Source organism: Rhinoraja longicauda, chromosome 2 (assembly GCF_053455715.1).
Source record: "Rhinoraja longicauda isolate Sanriku21f chromosome 2, sRhiLon1.1, whole genome shotgun sequence".
In the NCBI taxonomy this organism is placed as follows: domain Eukaryota; kingdom Metazoa; phylum Chordata; class Chondrichthyes; order Rajiformes; family Arhynchobatidae; genus Rhinoraja; species Rhinoraja longicauda.
The window spans coordinates 45029441-45049209 of record NC_135954.1 but is presented as its reverse complement, the minus strand read 5'-3'; the positions used below and the strand labels follow the sequence as shown (position 1 = coordinate 45049209).

The 19769-nt window shown below is 43.1% G+C and overlaps 1 protein-coding gene across 1 annotated transcript in view; it reads right to left on the bottom strand.

Moving 5' to 3' along the window:
- The window catches only part of LOC144604190 (contactin-associated protein-like 2), a 1366128-nt gene that overhangs the window by 561964 nt on the left and 784395 nt on the right, over window positions 1-19769 (bottom strand). Inside the window, exon 13 of the mRNA XM_078418400.1 lies at window positions 15960-16160. Coding sequence (XP_078274526.1) covers window positions 15960-16160 — 201 coding nt within the window. The remainder of the gene's footprint in view (window positions 1-15959; window positions 16161-19769) is intronic.

Here is a 19769-nt window from a genome sequence, read left to right as displayed (position 1 = left end):
TAATGTTCACTGGTTTGTTTTATGTGGGGGGTGGGCGGGGGGGGGGGGGGGAGGAGGTCAGGGAAAACTATTTTTCAATCCCTTACCTTGCCAGAGATGCGATTGTTTTCCGGATTGTATCTATGGTCGCCCTGCGGCCTAACATCGTGGAGCTGAAGGCCTTGCTTGGTTCTGACTTTGAGCCCCACCTTGGGGCGTGGACATACCATCAGAGCATGCGATCCCTTGCCTGGGATCGACGCTCCAGCCGCGGCCTGCGGACCTTAACATCAAGGAGCTTGCAGTCTCGGGTTGAGACCGAGGTCGGGAAGCTCCAAAGCCGCACGAAGTTCGACTCATCCCGATCCGGGGTAGTTCGCCCGGCACGGGAGAGCTGAGATTCCACCCCGATCAGTAGCTTGATCGCCCCGACGAGGAAGCCCCTGCCGCCGGCTACGGGAGTCAAGACCGTCCTGTCAACAGAGGGTTAGAGGCTCCCGACTGCTGGAGGACAAAGGGGAGAGATTGAACTTTTTTTTGCCTTCCATCACAGTGAAGATTGCGGAGGAGTCACTGTGGTGGATGTTCATGTTAAAATGTATTTTGTGTTCTGTTGCTTTTTATTGGTATGACTGTATGGCAAATGAAATTCCTCGTATATTGCAAAACATACTTGGCTAATAAAGTATGATTATGATACCAAACCACCGGGAGAACACAAACCCCGTGTTCTCTTTCAGGGTCTAATCAATGAATGATCGACGGAAAGGGAACGCACTCGGTGAGATGAGACTTGCAGCCAGGATGTCTCCTTTTAAGGTTCTAGTATGGTTGATAACATTCCCAAGAGGTGATCAGACCACAGGGGAAGGTGGCAGGGGTGGAGGATGGTGGAGGGTCAGTGAGGTGGGAAGTCAGAGACCCAAAGAGTGAGGCAGTGTGGAAACAGGCCCTTTGGCCCAACTTGCCAACACGTCAACATGTCCCAGCTACACTAGTCCCACCTGCCCGCGTTTGGTCCATATCCCTCCAAACCAGTCCTATCCAAGGGCAGTTTACTAGGTTAACTCCCGGAATGGCCGGACTGTGTTATGTTGAAAGACTGGAGCGACTAGGCTTGTATACACTGGAACTTAGAAGGATGAGAGGGGATCTTATCGAAACGTATAAGATTATTAAGGGGTTGGACACGTTAGAGGCAGGAAACATGTTCCCAATGTTGGGGGAGTCCAGAACAAGGGGCCACAGTTTAAGAATAAGGGGTAGGCCATTTAGAAAGGAGATGAGGAAAAGCTTTTTCAGTCAGAGAGTTGTGAATCTGTGGAATTCTCTGCCTCAGAAGGCAGTGAAGGCCAATTCTCTGAATGCATTAAAGAGAGAGCTAGATAGAGCTCTTAAGGATAGCGGAGTCAGGGGGTATGGGGAGAAGGCAGGCACGGGGTACTGATTGCGAATGATCAGCCATGATCACATTGAATGGCGGTGCTGGCTCGAAGGGCCGAATGGCCTACTCCTGCACCTATTGTCTATTGTCTATTGATAGATTTTCAAATTTAACTTCTCCAAGTTTGCAGATGACACAAAGCAGGGTGGCAATGTGAGCTGCGAGGAGGATGCTATGAGACTGCAGGGTGACTTGGTTAGGTTGGGTGAGTGGGCAGATGCATGGCAGATGCAATATAATGTGGATAAATATGAGGTTATCCACTTTGATGGCAAGAACAGGAAGGCAGATTATTATCTGAATGGTATCAGATTTGAAAAGGGGAGGTGCAATGAGACAGGGTGTGCTTGTATATGAATCACTGAAAGTAAGCATGCAGGTACAGCAGGCAGTGAAGAAAGCTATTGGCATGCTGGCCTTCATTGCGAGAGGATGAGAATCAAGGAGCAAGGAGGTCCAACTGCATCTGTGCAGGGCCTTGGTGAGACCGCACCTGGAGTATTGTTTGCAATTTTAGTCTCCTAATTTGAGGAAGGACATTCTTGCTATTGAGGGAGTGTTCCATAGGTTCACCAGATTAATTCCCATGATGGCAGGACTGACAAATGATGAAAGAATGGGTCGACTGGGCTTGTATTCACTGGAATTTAGAAGGATGACAGGGGATCTTATAGAAACATTTCAAATTCTTAAAGGATTGGACAGGCTAGATGCAGGAAAAATGTTCCCGATATTGGGAGAGTCCAGAACAAAGGATCACAGTTTAAGAATAAGGGGTAGGCCATTTTAGACTGAGATGAGAAAAAACTTTTTCACCCGGAGAGTTGTGAATCTGTGGAATTCTCTGCCACAGAAGGCAGTGGAGGCCAATTCACTGGATGTTTTCAAGAGAGAGTTATATTTAGCTCAGGGCTAAAAGAATTAAGGGATATGGGGAAAAAGCAGGAACGGGGTACTGATTTTAGATGGTCAGCCATGATCATATTGAATGATGCTCGAATGCCTGTATGGCCTACTCCTGCACCTTTTTTCTATGTTTCTATGTTTCTAAAATTTGTTGATAACACAGAGTTAATGACGTGAGAAATGACTGATCACAATCTCCTCTGTAGCTGACTGGCTCAGTGCCACTACATGAATGTCTATACATTGGGTGAAGATACATAGATACATAGACAATAGGTGCAGGAGTAAGCCATTCGCCCTTTGATCTCCATTCAATGTGATCATGGCTAATCATCCACAATCAGTAACCCATGCCTGCCTTCTCCCCATATCCCTTGACTCCTCTAGTCCCGAAGAGTTCTACCTAACTCTCTTTTGAATGCATCCAGTGAATCGGCCTCCACTGCCTTCTGAGGCACAGAATTCCACAAATTCACAACTCTCTGTGTGAAAAGGTTTTTATCTCATCTCAGTTCTAAATGGTCTACCACTTATTCTTAAACTCTGGTCCCTGATTCTGGACTCCCCCAACATTGGGAACATGTTTTCTGCATCTGGCTTGTCCAATCCCTTAATAATTTTATATGTTTCTATAAGATCCCCTCTCAGTCTTCTAAATTCCAGTGAATACAAGCCCAGTCGCTCCATTCTTCCATCAGATGACAGTCCTGCCATCCTGGTAATTAACAATAGACAATAGACAATAGACAATAGGTGCAGGAGTAGGCCATTCAGCCCTTCGAGCCAGCACCGCCATTCAATGCGATCATGGCTGATCACTATCAATCAGTACCCCGTTCCTGCCTTCTCCCCATACCCCCTCACTCCGCTATCCTTAAGAGCTCTATCCAGCTCTCTCTTGAAAGCATCCAACGAACTGGCCTCCACTGCCTTCTGAGGCAGAGAATTCCACACCTTCACCACCCTCTGACTGAAAAAGTTCTTCCTCATCTCCGTTCTAAATGGCCTACCCCTTATTCTCAAACTGTGGCCCCTTGTTCTGGACCTCGTGAACTTACGCTGCACTCCCTCAGTAGCAAGAATGTCCTTCCTGAAATTAGGAGCTGCACCCTCTCTCCAAACATAGCTAAGAGTATCACTCAAGGAGAGAGGTGTGGTTCACGGTTCGTCAGATGAATAGGGCCCTCTCACTCCTGCAGGTGGAAGATCCATCAAAATTAATATCCATCACAGGAGACAGACTAGTGACGGACATTTACTACAAGCCCACCGACTCGCACAGCTATCTGGACTACACTTCTTCCCACCCGGTCCCCTGCAAAAAGTCTATCCCCTACTCCCAATTCCTCCATCTACGCCGCATCTGCGCCCGGGATGAGGTGTTTCAGACTAGGGCTTCCGAGATGTCCTCGTTCTTCAGAAAACGGGGCTTCCCCTCCTCCATTATAGATGAGGCTCTCACTAGGGTCTCTTCTACATCCCGCAGCTCCGCTCTTGCTCCCCCTCCCCCCACTCGCAACAAGGACAGGATCCCCTCGTTCTCACCTTCCACCCCACCAGCCAGCGGATCCAACATATCATCCACCAACATTTCCGTCACCTACAACGGGACCCCACCACTGGCCATATCTTCCCATCCCCTCCCCTCTCTGCGTTCCGCAGAGACCGTTCCCTCCGCAACTCCCTGGTCCACTCGTCCCTTCCTACCCAAACCACCCCAACCCCGGGCACTTTCCCTTGCAACCGCACAAGATGCAACACCTGTCCCTTTACCTCCCCCCTCAACTCCATCAAAGGACCCAAACAGTCTTTCCAGGTGAGACAGAGGTTCACCTGCACCTCCTCCAACCTCATCTATTGCATCCGCTGCTCTTGATGTCAACTTATTTATATCGGCGATACCAAGTGCAGGCTCGGCGATTGCTTCGCTGAACACCTGCGCTCGGTCCGCATTAACGCAACTGATCTCCCGGTGGCCCAGCACTTTAACTCCCCCTCCCATTCCTAGTCCGACCTCTCTGTCATGGGCCTCCTCCAGTGCCATAGTGAGGCCCGCCGGAAATTGGAGGAGCAGCACCTCATATTTCGCCTGGGCAGTTTGCAGCCCGGTGGTATGAACGTCGACTTCTCCAACTTCAGATAGCTCCTCTGTCCCTCCCTTCCCCTCCTCCTTCCCAGATCTCCCTCTATCTTCTTGTCTCCACCTATATCCTTCCATTGTCCCACCCCCGACATCAGTCTGAAGAAGGGTCTCGACCCGAAACGTCACCCATTCCTTCTCTCCCGAGATGCTGCCTGACCTGCTGAGTTACTCCAGCATTTTGTGAATAAATCGATTTGTACCAGCATCTGCAGTTATTTTCTTATAAAATTAATATCCTTCTGCTTGATCTGAGAACAGAGTGCAAGTGATTCTTTGCTCCACAACTAAATCTAATTGCAAACTTTAGAATCTATCTTTTTGACTGCCATTGCAAAATTCTGAATTAAAGCCAATGGATCGAAATGGTGGGTAACACATATTCTATAATCACCTCCAGTGGTTATACTGGTCCTTTAAAGGGCCTGTCCCACTTAGGCGATTTTTTAGGCGACGGCTGGCGACTGTCAAAGTCGTAGCAGAGCGTAAAAATTTTCTTTTACCCGACGACAACGACCTGCCGAATCAGGTCGAGATTACACCGTCTTCGGAAACATCGCGAAATTCCCACGCTGTCAATGCTTTTCCGGCGACCTACTTTTCGCTGAAATCACTGACAAGTCGGTAAGTACTTGAGAGTTTTGAACGATAACATCTTGTATGGGTTACTTGAAAACCAAGCTTCACTGTAACAAGGCATAAACTGGATTTACTTCCAGTTTACTAATAGCTGTATTAAAAAAGTGGTTAAGTGGATTTTTGTGAAAAGTGTGTGGGCATTCTTTGAAAATGTATGGGAGATGCATATCTGGTTTCTGGGTTGCATATCTGGGTTGGGAGCCTACTTTAAATGTGATCGCTGATGGCCATAAACATCGCAAAAATCCCCACGCTTACCTGACCATCAAACTGTTGCCTCCAATCTACCTGTCAAATGTCCTGATGGTAAATAAATTGGTTAAGCACAAGCATTTTATGGTATCTTGAAATGACTTTACTTATTTTAATATTATGTGCTTCTAAATGCATCTAAGAAAACCTAGCAAACCTGGGGACAGCATGCGACAGAGCCTGCAATAAGCAACGATACTTGGCGACAATCCAGCTGTTGCCGAGATATTTCACTACGGTTGATTTATCAGCGATGCGCCGAGATCCACTACAATTCTTGGAAGACTCCTCACGATCATGCCCACGACACCCCGGCGACAGCCTAGTCGCCGGCAGTCGCCTTAAAATCGCCTAAGTGGGACAGGCCCTTAACTTCATCTGGAGGAAAATAACCAAAATATTTACTTTTCAATGACTTTGAAAAAATAAGCGAGCAAAGTTTGTTATTATTCTTTCAAATGCATATTCATTTTTGAAGTTTGGTCAGGTGCTGTGCACGGCACCTTCTCACAAACAGGACTACACTAAAAGACCCAATGTAATAACAAAGTACTGCAGATGCTGGTTTATACCAATGATATCCGCAAAATGCTGGAGTAACACAGCAGGTCAAGCAGCATCTCTGGAGGAAATGGATAGGTGATGTTTCGGGTCGGGATCTTTCTTCAGTCTGAAGAAGAGTCCCGCCTTAAAATGTTACCTATCCATTTTCTCCAGAGGTGCTGCCTGACCCGCTGAGTTACTCCAGCATTTTGTGTCTCTCTTTACACTGAAAAACCATTTGGTAAGGCAAAGTACTTCAGCATCCTGTTCTCTACATACATTCTCTCAACCAACTATCCGCAAAGCTCTTAACACCAGCTGCTTCTTACAAACACATGAACATATCAGACCCTGTACAGATGGTTGTTAATGCTGCCAGTGCTCTCCCTTGTCAAAAATCACATCATCTTCACTAAGCCTTGGCAGTAATTTCCCACTGTTACCATTCAAAGATTTGGTAACCTCCTCTGGGGGCATTCTAAATAGTATTGGATTCTGGACCTCAAATTCTGCAAACAATATGACAGAAAAATATTTATTTTACAATTTGTATAGTGAAATGAGTTGCTCAGAATCAGATTAGAAAATTAACAATGACCCTCATATATTGCATTTTGAAAAGCACGAACAAACCAAATTAAGGAAAAGAGTTGTAATACCAGGAGTTGGTGGAGTTTGAGGAAGAAATTTACAACTTAGATATAAATTGTGGCAGAATTTATTTTGATTCCACCCATACTTAAAAGTACTTTGTTGGAGTCATAATGCCACAGCCTCATTCAGCATTAAAACAGGCCTTTCGGTAAAACTACTTGCCCCTGACCAAGGCGCCACATCTACACTAGTCCCACCTGTGTTTGGCCCATATACTTTTAAACATTTCCTATACGTGTACTTGTCCAAATGCCTTTTAGATGTTGTTATAGTACCTGCCTCAATTCCCTTCTCTGGCAGCTTGTTCCATACACCCACCACCCTTTGTGTGTAAAAGTTGTTCCCGAAGCTCTTACCAAATCTTTCCTCTCTCACCTTAAACCTATGTCCTCTGGTTCTTGATTCGCCTACTCTAGGTAAAAGACTCTGTGCCTTCACCCTATTTATTCCCCTCATGATCTTATACACCTCTATAAGATCACCCCACATTCTCCTGTGCTTAAAGGAATAAAGTCCTAGCCTCTCCCAATAGCTCAGGCCCTCGAATCCTGGCAACATCCTCGTAAATTTCCTCTGCACCCTTTCCAGCTTAATATATGTATGTACATAACATGATATATGTGTACAAAGCATTCAAACAATCGCACCAACACAAATTTCGGAACACTGGAGGGTGCTAATGTTGTTCCTATATTTAAGAAGGCCTTCAAGGAAAAACCTGGGAATTACGGACCAATAAGTTTAAAATCTGTGGTAAAGAAGTTGCCAAGAAGGTCGATGAGGGTAGTACTGTAGACATAGTAAAGCCTTTGAAAAGGCTCTGCATGCTAGACTGCTCTTCAAGGTTAGATTGCATGGAATCCAGGAGAGAGCTGGATACAGAATTGGCTAAACAGTAGGAAAAAGTGGGTGTTGATGGAAGATTGTTTTTGGAGCTGGAGGTTTGTGATTAGTGGTGTGGCTCAGGGATGGTGCTGTGCCCATTGCTGTTTGTCTTCCACATCAACAATTTGGATGAGAATGTACAAGGCATGATTTGTACATTTGCAGCTAACATCAAAATAGGCTGTATCAAAGACATTGAAGATGCTTATCAAGAATTGCCATGGGATCTTGATCAGCTGGGCAAGTTAGCTGAGGAATGGCAAATGGAATTTAATGTGATGTGTTGCATTTTAGGAAGTCAAACCAGGACAGGACCTTCTTGGTTACTTCAAAAATCTGTGGAACTCATTGCCACAGAGGGCTGAGGAGGCAAAGTCAGTGGATATTTTTAAGTCAGAGATAGACAAATTCTTGTTTAGAACGGGTGTCAAGGATTATGGGGATAAGGCAGGAAAATGGGATTAGGAGGCAGAGATCAGTCATGATTGAATGGCAGAGTGGACAATGGCCAAGTCTGGTCGAGATTACACCGTCTTCGGAAACATCGCAAAATTCCCACACTGTCAATGCTTCTCCGGCGTCCTAATTTTCGCTGAAATCACTGACAAGTCGGTAAGTACTTGAGAGTTTTGAACGATAACATCTTGTATGGGTTACTTAAAAAACAAGCTTCACTGTAACAAGGCATAAACTGGATTTACTTCCAGTTTACTAATAGCTGTATTAAAAAAATAAATTTAAAAGTGGTTAAATGGATTTTTGTGAAAAGTGTGTGGGCATTCTTTGAAAATGTACGGGAGATGCATATCTGTTTTGTGGGTTGCATATCTGGGTTGGGAGCCCACTTTAAATGTAATCGCTGATGGCCGTAAAATCACGAAAATTCCCATGCTTATCTGACTGTCAAACTGTCGCTTCCAATTGTGTAGAGTAGAGATCTAGTAGTACAAGTAAATAGTTCCCTGAAAGTGGTGTCACAGGTAGAAGGCTGGTGAAGAAGGCTTTTTGGCATGCTGGCCTTCATCAGGCAGAGACAGTGCATAGAAGTTGGGATGTCACCTATTCCATTTCTCCAGTGATGCCGCCTGACCGGCTTAGTTACTCCAACTTTTTGTGTCTATCTTCAGTGTAAACCATCATCTGCAGTTCCTTCATGCACATTAGGTGATAGATGTATTAGACATTAATGAGGCCACACTATTATTGTCTTCAGAATTGGCCACCCTGCTGTGGGAGAGATGCCATTAAGCTGTAAAGGTGCAGAGAAGATTTACAAGGATGTTGTTAGGACGAGAGAGCCTGAGCTATAGGGAGAGGTTGGGTAGGCTAGGAATTCATTCCTTGCTGCGAAAGAGACTGAGGGGTGATCTTCTCGAGGTGTTTATGATCATAAGGGGAATTGAGAGGTTGAATGCACAGTCTTTTTCCTTGGGTGGGGGAATCAAGAATTAAGGTTACAGGGGAATGATTTAATAACTTTTTCACACAGAGGGTGATGGGTATATGGAAAGAATTTCCAGGTGAAGTAGTTAGGGCAGGTACAATAACAGTATTTAAAAATCATTTGGACAGATATATGGATAGAAAACGTTTAGAGGGATGCAAACGAAAAAGTTTAGAGGGATGTAGGCAAATGGGACTAGCCTGGATGGAGCATCTTGGTCAGCAGGGCTGAACTGGGCCGAAGGGTCTGTTTCCATGTTCGACATAAGATTCAATAAGGGTTCAATTTCTTTAGCTGAGGATTGAGCAAGAGATGATAAATCAAATATATTAGAACTGATATTTTGTCATTTGTCACTGATTTTTACCTGACATTTTAATTCCCCATCGTACTCCCATTCTGACCTCTCTCCCTTTGGCCTCCAATATTCTTCCAATCAAGCCCAATGCAAGCTGAAGGAACAACATTTCTTCGCTCTTATTAATTTTCCCAGGACTCAATAATTAAATCAACAATTTCACATAACTATCAATTCCAATTTGTGTAAGAACTATCCAGTTCAAATGTAACGTCATCTACCTGCAACAATATCCTAGATTATCTCACTGCACAGATGCTGTCTGGTGTGCGGAATATATCCAACATCATCATTACTTTTTGCATATCTTTGATTCATTTGTTCTATGACTCTCTGGATCACCATCTATATCTCTCATTTCCCTTTACCCTGATTGCCAGTCTGAAGTCTCGACCCATTGAGTTACTCCAGCTTTTGATGTCTATCTTCGGTGTAAACCTGCATCTGCAGTTCCTTCCTACACAATCACCTTTAATTTTAAGATTTCCAGCAATGCTGCGTAAGGCCACTCACGATTCCAGCATGATTTTATTTTCCCTCTATGGCCCTCATTCGGCTTTTACAGTGTAAACATCTCCAGGCAATCAGCTAGGATTAACATGCATTTGTTTCCTTTTCTTCGGGAGCACTGAAGGTAATTGGGTCACCTGATCTCAGATATTGCCTTTGTTCACCAACTTCCCCTTCTGCAAAATGCTTGTCCTCTCACTTTTCCAATTCTGGCGAGGGGTCATTGAACTGAGAGATTAACTGTTTCTCCATAGATGCTACCTAACATGCCGAGCATTCTCAAACTTTCTATTTTCATTTAATATAATGAAAGAAAAGTTCAGTTCAAAAATGGGATGCTCCAGGTCAAATAACAACATACAAAAGGAGATAATTATGCATTTATGTGAAGCAACTGCAATTTCTAAACATCTATTATTGTATATGCAGCTGAACAAAACATTAACACTACATATTTTCCAAAGGACATTCATAATTTATTCCTTGTACTAATTATACAAATCCTTACTTTGTTGCCTTTATCAATATGCACAGTGTTGATATTTCCTATTGCGTAGATGTCCTTGCTTACAGTTTACTTATCTCAATAGTCTTTCCATATTTCTCTAGTGGATTTTAAATCAGCTTAAAATCCAACTCAGGCATTTTATTATCTCTCGCTACACATGGTATGAGGCGAGGTCTCATGGTATTTTGACCCATAGTTCTTTAACACTCTCTCACATTGTTATTTTCTACAAAGAGACTTGCTGCAAAACACTAAAGAGCTGCTTTCTGGAACCAAATCAGGCATGAAACAATTTTTTTAAATTAGTTCATTCTAGGATGTGGAAATCACTGGCAATTATGGCATTTCATTGTCCATCCCTAATTATACCTGAAAACGAGGAGCCAGTTAACATTTGTCAATCTCGATTACCTTTAGTTTAGTTTAGAGATTCCTCGAAGAAACAGGCCCTTCGGCCCATCGGGTCCACGCCGACCAGCTATCCCCGCATATTAACACTATCCTACACACACTAGGACAATTTTCACATTTACCAAGGCAATTTACCTACATAGATCTCGGAGAAAACCCACGCAGGTCACGGGGAGAATGTACAAACTCCATACAGACAGCACCCATTGTCGGGATCAAACCTGGGTCTCCGGCGCTGCAAGCGCTGTAAAGCAGCAAATCTACTGCTGCGCCACCGTGCCGCCCTATTGGTGAGGCACGGCAAGGATAGCAGTAAAACCTTCCCTGGAGGATGTTTGCAAACCAGATGGGTTTTTACATTAAATCATAGTTTTGTGGGTCATTATTACTGAGAATTTATTTATTTATTGCAGGTCCACCACCCATTTTCTGGTAACTGGTGGTCCGGCACCTCCTTTAATCTGGACAAAATTATGAGAATGCACTTGAAATCCCCCCCACCCCCCCCCAAATAAAGAGGCGCTGAGGCCGAGTGAGGTGACCGATCTCGACCTCATAGACTTTTGTGTCCAATTGGCGGGTCGAATGTGTCCTCTGCGCCCAGGGCTCTGGAATTCCCACCCGTTCGGAGCCAAGGGATCCGTTCCCACAGACGACCTCCACGGTGAAACTTCCGAGACTTCCAAAACGGATAATGCAGCAAGGCTCTGGAACCAACGGTGCCAGAAAATCCGTGGTGAACCTACCTGGTGAACCCGTGGTGAATCCGTGGTGAACCTACTATTTATTTGATTTATTTGATTTATTTTTCTAATTTCAGAATTAATTAATTATTTGGATTCGAATGCCCCACCCACCATGTTGGGAATTCATCTAATCCCTTTGGATAAATGAACCAGCAGCTTTTAGTCCAGTAATGGAGCAACAATGTCACTTGCATTCCTCTTTGTGATTGATCTCTTCTGACATTTTAGCAGCATCATTACAATTCCTTTCCCTTACATAAGTACATTATTATTAATTGTTTATGAAATTTCAGCTATTGACCATAACAGACGACCACTCGTCTTCCCGTGAAAAACATCAAGATAAAGCAAAAGCTTGTGGGAAATTAGATGCTGTTGTAAACGAGATTACTTGATTACAAGGAACAGATGAGAATAATTAATTACAATAGTTTTAATTTGGCAGCCGAGACCTACTGGGAATAATCCGAAGATTTCATAATGATTGTGTTGAAAGACTTTTTTGAATTCTTCTTGAAGTTCGAATAAGCAAAAGTGTTAGCAAGGTACTTTGTGTAGGGTAATTAAAATCTAAGTAATAACAATTTCACACCCAGAAATAGAATAAAATAAAAAAATTATTAGAGGTAATGCCAGATAACTTCAGGAAGCAGCACTTTAGTTCCCCCCACCCGCAGGAAATCAGGTAAATAACATTATAACCGGAGACCTGACGTCAAGTATACCGACAGACTTTGGGAAGTCAGTGCTAGCTGGAGCGGGACAGAGGGAAATGCTTGTGCCTCAAAAACAGTTAAGTGGTTTGCATCTGGTGAGAGCACAGCTGAAGATAACTTCAAGGCTATGCAGTGTGTCCTTGAGAAGGTAAGGTGTCTGGAAACAGCCATTTTTGCAAAGGAAGTATACAATGAGAAGGAAGACACAAACAGGCAACATAATTAAGAATCTAGCCCGTCAAGAAACGAAGATGTGTTTTGTTTATTCGGCTCTTGGACGAGTGACATCTTGAAATGATTGACTTCAGAGTTGCGAGAGCCTTGGGTTAGGTCAAAGGCTTCCTTTAGAAGATGGAGGGGAAAAATAGTATGAAGGAAGGGCGGCCCAAAACATTGGCGATGACAGCTTGGGGACAACCATTGCAAGAAGGATGGCCGTTTTTGAAGCTCAGAAATGACTACACGCCTATTAGCAGAATGAATAACGCCTACTCATATGGGTAATAAGCGAGTCCAATTCATGAGTCATGAAATTTAATGTAAGAAATGATAAGCTGGAATAGCAAAGCAAATAAGAAATTATTGGAAATCATTGGCTTGCATGCAAGCTTAAGTAACGTGAATGACATTGAGATCGGATATGAGGAAAAACTTTTTCAGTCAGAGAGTTGTAAATCTGTGGAAATCTCTGCCTCAGAAGGCAGTGGAGGCCAATTCTCTGGATGCTTTCAAGAGAGAGCTAGATAGAGCTCTTAAAGATAGCGGAGTCAGGGGATACGGGGAGAAGGCAGGAACAGGGTACTGATTGAGAATGATCAGCCATGATCACATTGAATGGTGGTGCTGGCTCGAAGGGCCGAATGGCCTACTCCTGCACCTATTGTCTATTGTCTATTGAATGCTAATAAAGATTAAGTTATACAAAATCTTGGTTTAGAGTTTTGTTTGACACGTCGTTGGCTAATACCCCATAGTATCAACAATATAAAACTAAATTAACCACAAAGTTGGGAATTTAAACTTATACATTTTGATCACTGATAACAACTTCATGAAAACCTCACATAAATAATGCAAATTAGTGCTTCAAGCTGAAGGTCAAGCGGTAGTCAAAATCCACCATGAACTAAAAATGACACCAGTACTCCAAAAGAAAAAAAAACAGACAATATTTTGAATCAGTTCTGGCATTTTGACAAGGTCTCCTCCACATAAGCATGATTTCTGGTTGTCCAACTAGAGCATTGCTCCATGATAACTTCATTCAAATTAAAAGGATTTTAAAATGTTGTTTCTCAGCACCTTCCTTCTCTCTAAAGGATAAAACATATGTTCAATATATCTCAATGCCCAGCATCTTATTTCCAAAGATCAAAATGCAAGAGCCAAGTGTAAGAATTTTTGAACTGCTAAGCATCTTTTTATTTACATCCTAGGTCAGGAATATCGCTGTCAAAATGTGATTCAATAACAAATTCTAATTACAAAAAAGATCATTTTCTCTCAAACTAAATGATACACAATGATGATATAGTGTCACATTTCTTCTATCGCATTATCTACCATATAATGAGCACACGCATCATTGTAACATATCCAGAAAATCAGCAACAGAAAACATATATCAGCCCACTTGGGGCACCAGCAATAATTGCAACATACAATGCCCTCCATAATGTTTGGGACAAAGACCCATCGTTTATTTATTTGCCTCTGTACTCCACAATTTGAGATATGTAATAGAAAAAATCACTTGCGGTCAAAGTGCACATTGTCAGATTTTATTAAAGGCCATTTTTATACATTTTGGTTTCACCATGTAGAAATTACAGTTGTGTTTATACATAGTCCCCCCATTTCAGGACACCATCATGTTTGGGACACATGGCTTCACAGGCGTTTGTAATTGCTCAGGTGTGTTTAATTGCCTCCTTAATGCAGGTAGAAGAGAGCTTTCAGCACCTAGTCTTTCCTTCAATCTTTCCATCACCTTCGGAGACTTTTATTGCTGTTTATCAACATGAGGACCAAAGTTGTGCCAATAAAAGTCAAAGAAGCCATTATGAGACTGAGAATCAAGAATAAAACTGTTAAAGACATCAGCCAAACCTTAGGCTTACCAAAATCACTGTTTGGAACATCATTAAGAAGAAAGAGAGCACTGGTGAGCTTACTAATCAAAAAGGGACTGGCAGGCCGAGGAAGACCTCCACAGCTGATGACAGAGAATTCTCTCTATAATAAAAAAAAATCCCCAAACACCTGCCCGACAGATCAGAAACACTCTTCAGGAGTCAGGTGCGGAGTTGTCAATGACCACTGTCCGCAGAAGACTTCATGAACAGAAATACCGAGGCTACACTGCAAGATGTAAACCACTGGTTAGCCACAAAAATAGGATGGCCAAGTTACAGTTTGTCAAGAAGTACTTAAAAGAGCAACCACAGTTCTGGAAAAAGGTCTTGTGGACAGATGAGACGAAGATTAACTTATATCAGAGTGATGGTAAGAGCAAAGTCGAGAGGAGAGAAGGAACTGCCCAAGATCATAAGCAAACCACCTCATCTGTGAAACACGGTGGTGGGGGTGTTCTGGCCTGGGCATGTATGGCTGCTGAAGATACTGGGTCACTTATCTTCATTGATGATACAACTGCTGATGGTAGTAGCATAATGAATTCTGAAGTGTATAGACAAATCCTATCTGCTCAAGTTCAAACAAATGCCTCAAAATTAATTGGCCGGTGGTTCATTCTACAGCGAGACAATGATCCCTAACATACTGCTAAAGCAACAAAGGAGTTTTTCAAAGCTAAAAAATGGTCCATTCTTAAGTGGCCAAGTCAATCACCCGATCTGAACCCAATTGAGCATACCTTTTATATGCCGAAGATAAAACCGAAGGGGACTAGCCCACAAAACAAGCATAAGCTAAAGATGGCTGCAATACAGGCCTGGCAGAGCATCACCAGAGAAGACACCCAGCAACTGGTGATGTCCATGAATCGCAAACTTCAAGCAGTCATTGCATGCAAAGAATATGCAACAAAAAACTAAACATGACTACTTTAATTTACATGACATTGCTGTGTCCCAAACATTATGGTGCCCTGAAATGGGGGGACTATGTATAAACATTGCTGTAATTTCTACATGGTGAAACCAAAATGTATAAAAATGGCCTTTATTAAAATCTGACACTGTGCACTTTAACCAGATGTGACTTTTTCTAATACAAATCTCAAATTGTGGTGTATATAGAAGCAAATAAATAAATGATGGGTCTTTGTCCCAAACATTATGGAGGGCACTGTACTTATTTGTGCGACCTTGGTTTATCATACTTGTTTTCTTCATTCGATTCACAACAGAAAACTTGCAACAGCTTGTGCTTACATTGCAAATTCAAGAGTAAAAATCACTGAGAAAACCTTCATCCAACACAACTTAAGCGGCTACTGCAAAGTTGGTTTAAGAACAGATAATTACTTCAATCAACTTCATTTCATGTAAAATCTTAATGTAGTTTTATACATTAAGTTAGAGATGCCGATACAAGAAAGCAGCAGATTTAGTTTATTACCACCAAATGTTTAAATGCTTGGAGGTAAAGTGAATTATCCCACCTCAACCAGATCTTTGTAAATCTTCAAGATAGTAGTTACTGTCAAAATCAATCTGCACACACTCTGTGCCATCATGCCAAATGCTCAGACTGCAACAGCACACCACCATCAGACCAATGGGCCATAAGGAATCACACAGCCACTGTTTTACAATATTTTGCATGTCTATGACCGTACGTGATTAAACAAATGGTCCTACCTGGAGTGTTCAACAGTCGCGACATCCTGCAGGAGTACGACACGTATTGCTCACAGTACTCAGCACTTTTGGTAACTGCGAAGATGTGATTCAGTGAGGTGCTGTAGTTCAGTTTCACAATCACGGATTTTGTCGATGTAGATCCCAAAATTGTTCTCTGCTGTGTTAAGTCATGGTACAATGTCGTCCAGACCTTATCCTCTGTAAAACACAGACGAGTCATATCATCATGTAGAAACAAGGAACTGCAGTTGCTGGTTAATACGCAAAAGGACACAAAGTGCTGGAGTAACTCAGCAGGTCAGGTAGCATCTCCAGAGAATATGGATAGGTGACATTTTGGGTCAAGACCTGAAACATAGAAAATAGGTGCAGGAGTAGGCCATTCGGCCCTTCGAGCCTGCACCGCCATTCAATATGATCATGGCTGATCATCCACCTCAGTAACCTGTACCTGCCTTCTCTCCATACCCCCTGATCCCTTTAGCCACAAGGGCCACATCTAACTCCCTCTTAAATATAGCCAATGAACTGGCCTCAACTACCTTCTGTGGCAGAGAATTCCACAGACTCACCACTCTCTGTGTGAAAGTCTTGAAGCCCTGAGGGTCTGAAGAAGGGTTTTTACCCGTAATGTTTTCCAGAAATAACCGATCCATGTTCTCCAGAGATGCTGCCCAATCTGCTGAGTTGCTCCAGCACTTTGTGTCCTTTTATGAATCATAACCATCAACATTTTATAGACCATTGGAAGAACCATACAATTCTGCTGAAGTGGAGACTTCAATCGTGCCCCAATTTAAAGGAACAGAGGGTATGATTATTCATTGCCAAAGTTTGCATGGCACAAGGCAAAATCCCCAGAGGATATATGAAGATGTGGGAAAAATTAATCAGCATCCATGTTCCAGCAAGTAGCAGCTCTTCCTCTGAATTATAGCTGACAGAAGCAGCATATATATTCACCACCATGACTTTGTTTTAGAAAACATTTTATGCATTATTTGTAAGTAGATATTTAAAAGCTCAGTCCATGGATATATTCAAAACAGAAATTGAAATAATTTTAGATATTAAAGAAACCAGGATATGGAGTTAATACAGGAAAGTGATCACGGAATGATGACATAGGGCACGAGGACCAAATGGCTTACTCAACTTCTATTTACTACAGAACATCGAACATTAAAGCATAGGAATGGGCCCTTCAGCCCATAATGTTTCTACCCAACATGATGTCAAGTTAAACAAATCTCATCTGCTGTACATATTCCATATCCCTTCATTTCTTTCACTTTCAAGCCTCTTAAATGCCACAATTGTATCTGCATCCAGCACCACACCTGGCAATACGTTCCAGGCCCCCACTACTCTCCGTGTAAAGAATTTACCCTGCACATCTTCATTAAACTTTCTCCCTCTCACCTTGCACCCCTAGTAGACAATAGACAATAGGTGCAGGAGTAGGCCATTCGGCCCCTCGAGCCAGCACCGCCATTCAATGTGATCATGGCTGATCATTCTCAATCAGTACCCCGTTCCTGTCTTCTCCCCGTACCTCCTGACTCCGCTATCCTTAAGAGCTCTATCTAGCTCTCTCTTGAATGCATTCAGAGAACTGGCCTCCACTGCCTTCTGAGGCAGAGAATTCCACAGATTCACAACTCTCTGACTGAAATTGTGTTTCCTCATCTCCGTTCTAAATGGCCTCCCCCTTATTCTTAAACAGTGGCCCCTGGTTCTGGACTCCCCCAACATTGGGAACATGTTTCCTGCCTCTAACGTGTCCAACCCCTTAATAATCTTATATGTTTCAATAAGATCCCCTCTCATCCTTCTAAATTCCAGTGTATACAAGCCTAATCGCTCCAATCTTTCAACATACGACAGTCCCGCCATTCCGGGAATTAACCTAGTAAACCTACGCTGCACGCCCTCAATAGCAAGAATATCCTTCCTCAAATTTGGAGACCAAAACTCTACACAGTACTCCAGGTGTGGTCTCACTAGGGCCCTGTACAACTGCAGAAGGACCTCTTTGCTCCTATACTCAACTCCTCTTGTTATGAAGGCCAACATTCCATTGGCTTTCTTCACTGCCTGCTGTACCTGCATGCTTCCTTTCAGTGACTGATGCACTAGGACACCCAGATCTCGTTGTACGTCCCCTTTTCCTAACTTGACACCTTTCAGATAATAATCTGGCTTCCTATTCTTACCACCAAAGTGGATAACCTCACATTTATCCACATTAAACTGCATCTGCCATGCATCCGCCCACTCACACAGCCTGTCCAAGTCACCCTGCACCCTCATAGCATCTTCCTCATAGTTCACACTGCCACCCAGCTTTGTATCATCTACAAATTTGCTAATGTTACTTTTAATCTCTTCATCCAAGTCATTAATGTATATTGTAAATAGCTGCGGTCCCAGCACTGACCCCACTAGTCACAGCAAGCCATTCGGAAAGGGACCCATTTATCCCCACTCTTTGCTTTCTGTCTGCCAACCAATTTTCTATCCATGTCAGCACCCTACCCCCAATACCATGTGCTCTAATTTTGCCCACTAATCTCCTATGTGGGACCTTGTCGAAGGCTTTCTGAAAGTCAAGGTACACTACATCCACCGGCTCTCCCCTGTCAATTTTCCTAGTTACATCCTCAAAAAAAAAATTTTTTTTTAAATAAAGGCGATTTAAACCACACACACATGACTATTCTGTTATGATCGAGAGGCAAATACAGCAAAATTGAAGAAAACCATCAGCCACAAGGACAGGGAAAAATAAAACATTTTGAGTGAATTGTTCATGTACAATAATTTCTATTTCACACATTCTCAACTGAATGCACAATCCTGGCATTTGACTGAATCTTCAGATTAAGGTCTGCCTCTCAATACACAATCGCCTCCCTCTGTGATATGACAATGCATTAAAAGTCCATTCATCCCTTGAAATAGCCCAAATTAGGGAGTTTCTAAAGGTACTGGCAATTCCGTTGAAGTAACACATTTCATCAAAGCTTGGACTTGACGAACACATACCAAGTGGCCTAGCTTTCAAACTCCAGTCATTATTTTCACACTTCACTACAAACTTTTACGACCATTTTCTCTTTGGCTCTCGACTTACCAGCTCAGGATGAACCACTCTATTATAATTTTGACACTCATTCATCTCAAACCCCCAAACCCTCCACCACCCTCTCCCCAGATACTTTCCCCTGCAACCACAGGAGATTTCACACCTGTCCCTATCTTTCCTCCTTCATCTCCAACCAGGGACCCCAGCAATCCTTCCAGGTGAGATAGAGGTTCACATGCACCTCCTCTAACCTCATCTCCTGCAGCCGGTGTATCCGATGTGGCCTCCTGTACATTGGCGAGACCATCTATGTGAAACGCTTGTGCTCGGTCCACCAGGGCCTCCCAGTTATTAACTATTTTAACTCCTCTTCCCATTCCCATGCTGACCTTTCTGTCTTGGGTCTCCGCGATTGCCAGAGTGAGGCCCAGCGCAAATTGGAACAACACCACCTTATATTCCATTTGGGTGCTTACATCACAACGGTGTGAACATGGAATTTGACAATTTTAGGTTACTACAACATCCTCCGCTTCTCCCTTCTTCCCCCATATAGCCCCCTTCTTTAGTCCACACCCCTCTCCCTTCTGCTCCACCTAACTTGCACCTGTTTCTCCGCTCCCCTTCCACCTACATTCCTTCCTCTTGCTTCATAATTCACAACTCTTCAATCCTATTGTCTCACACCTTCTGTTTTTTCATATCTGGCCTTTGTCCTT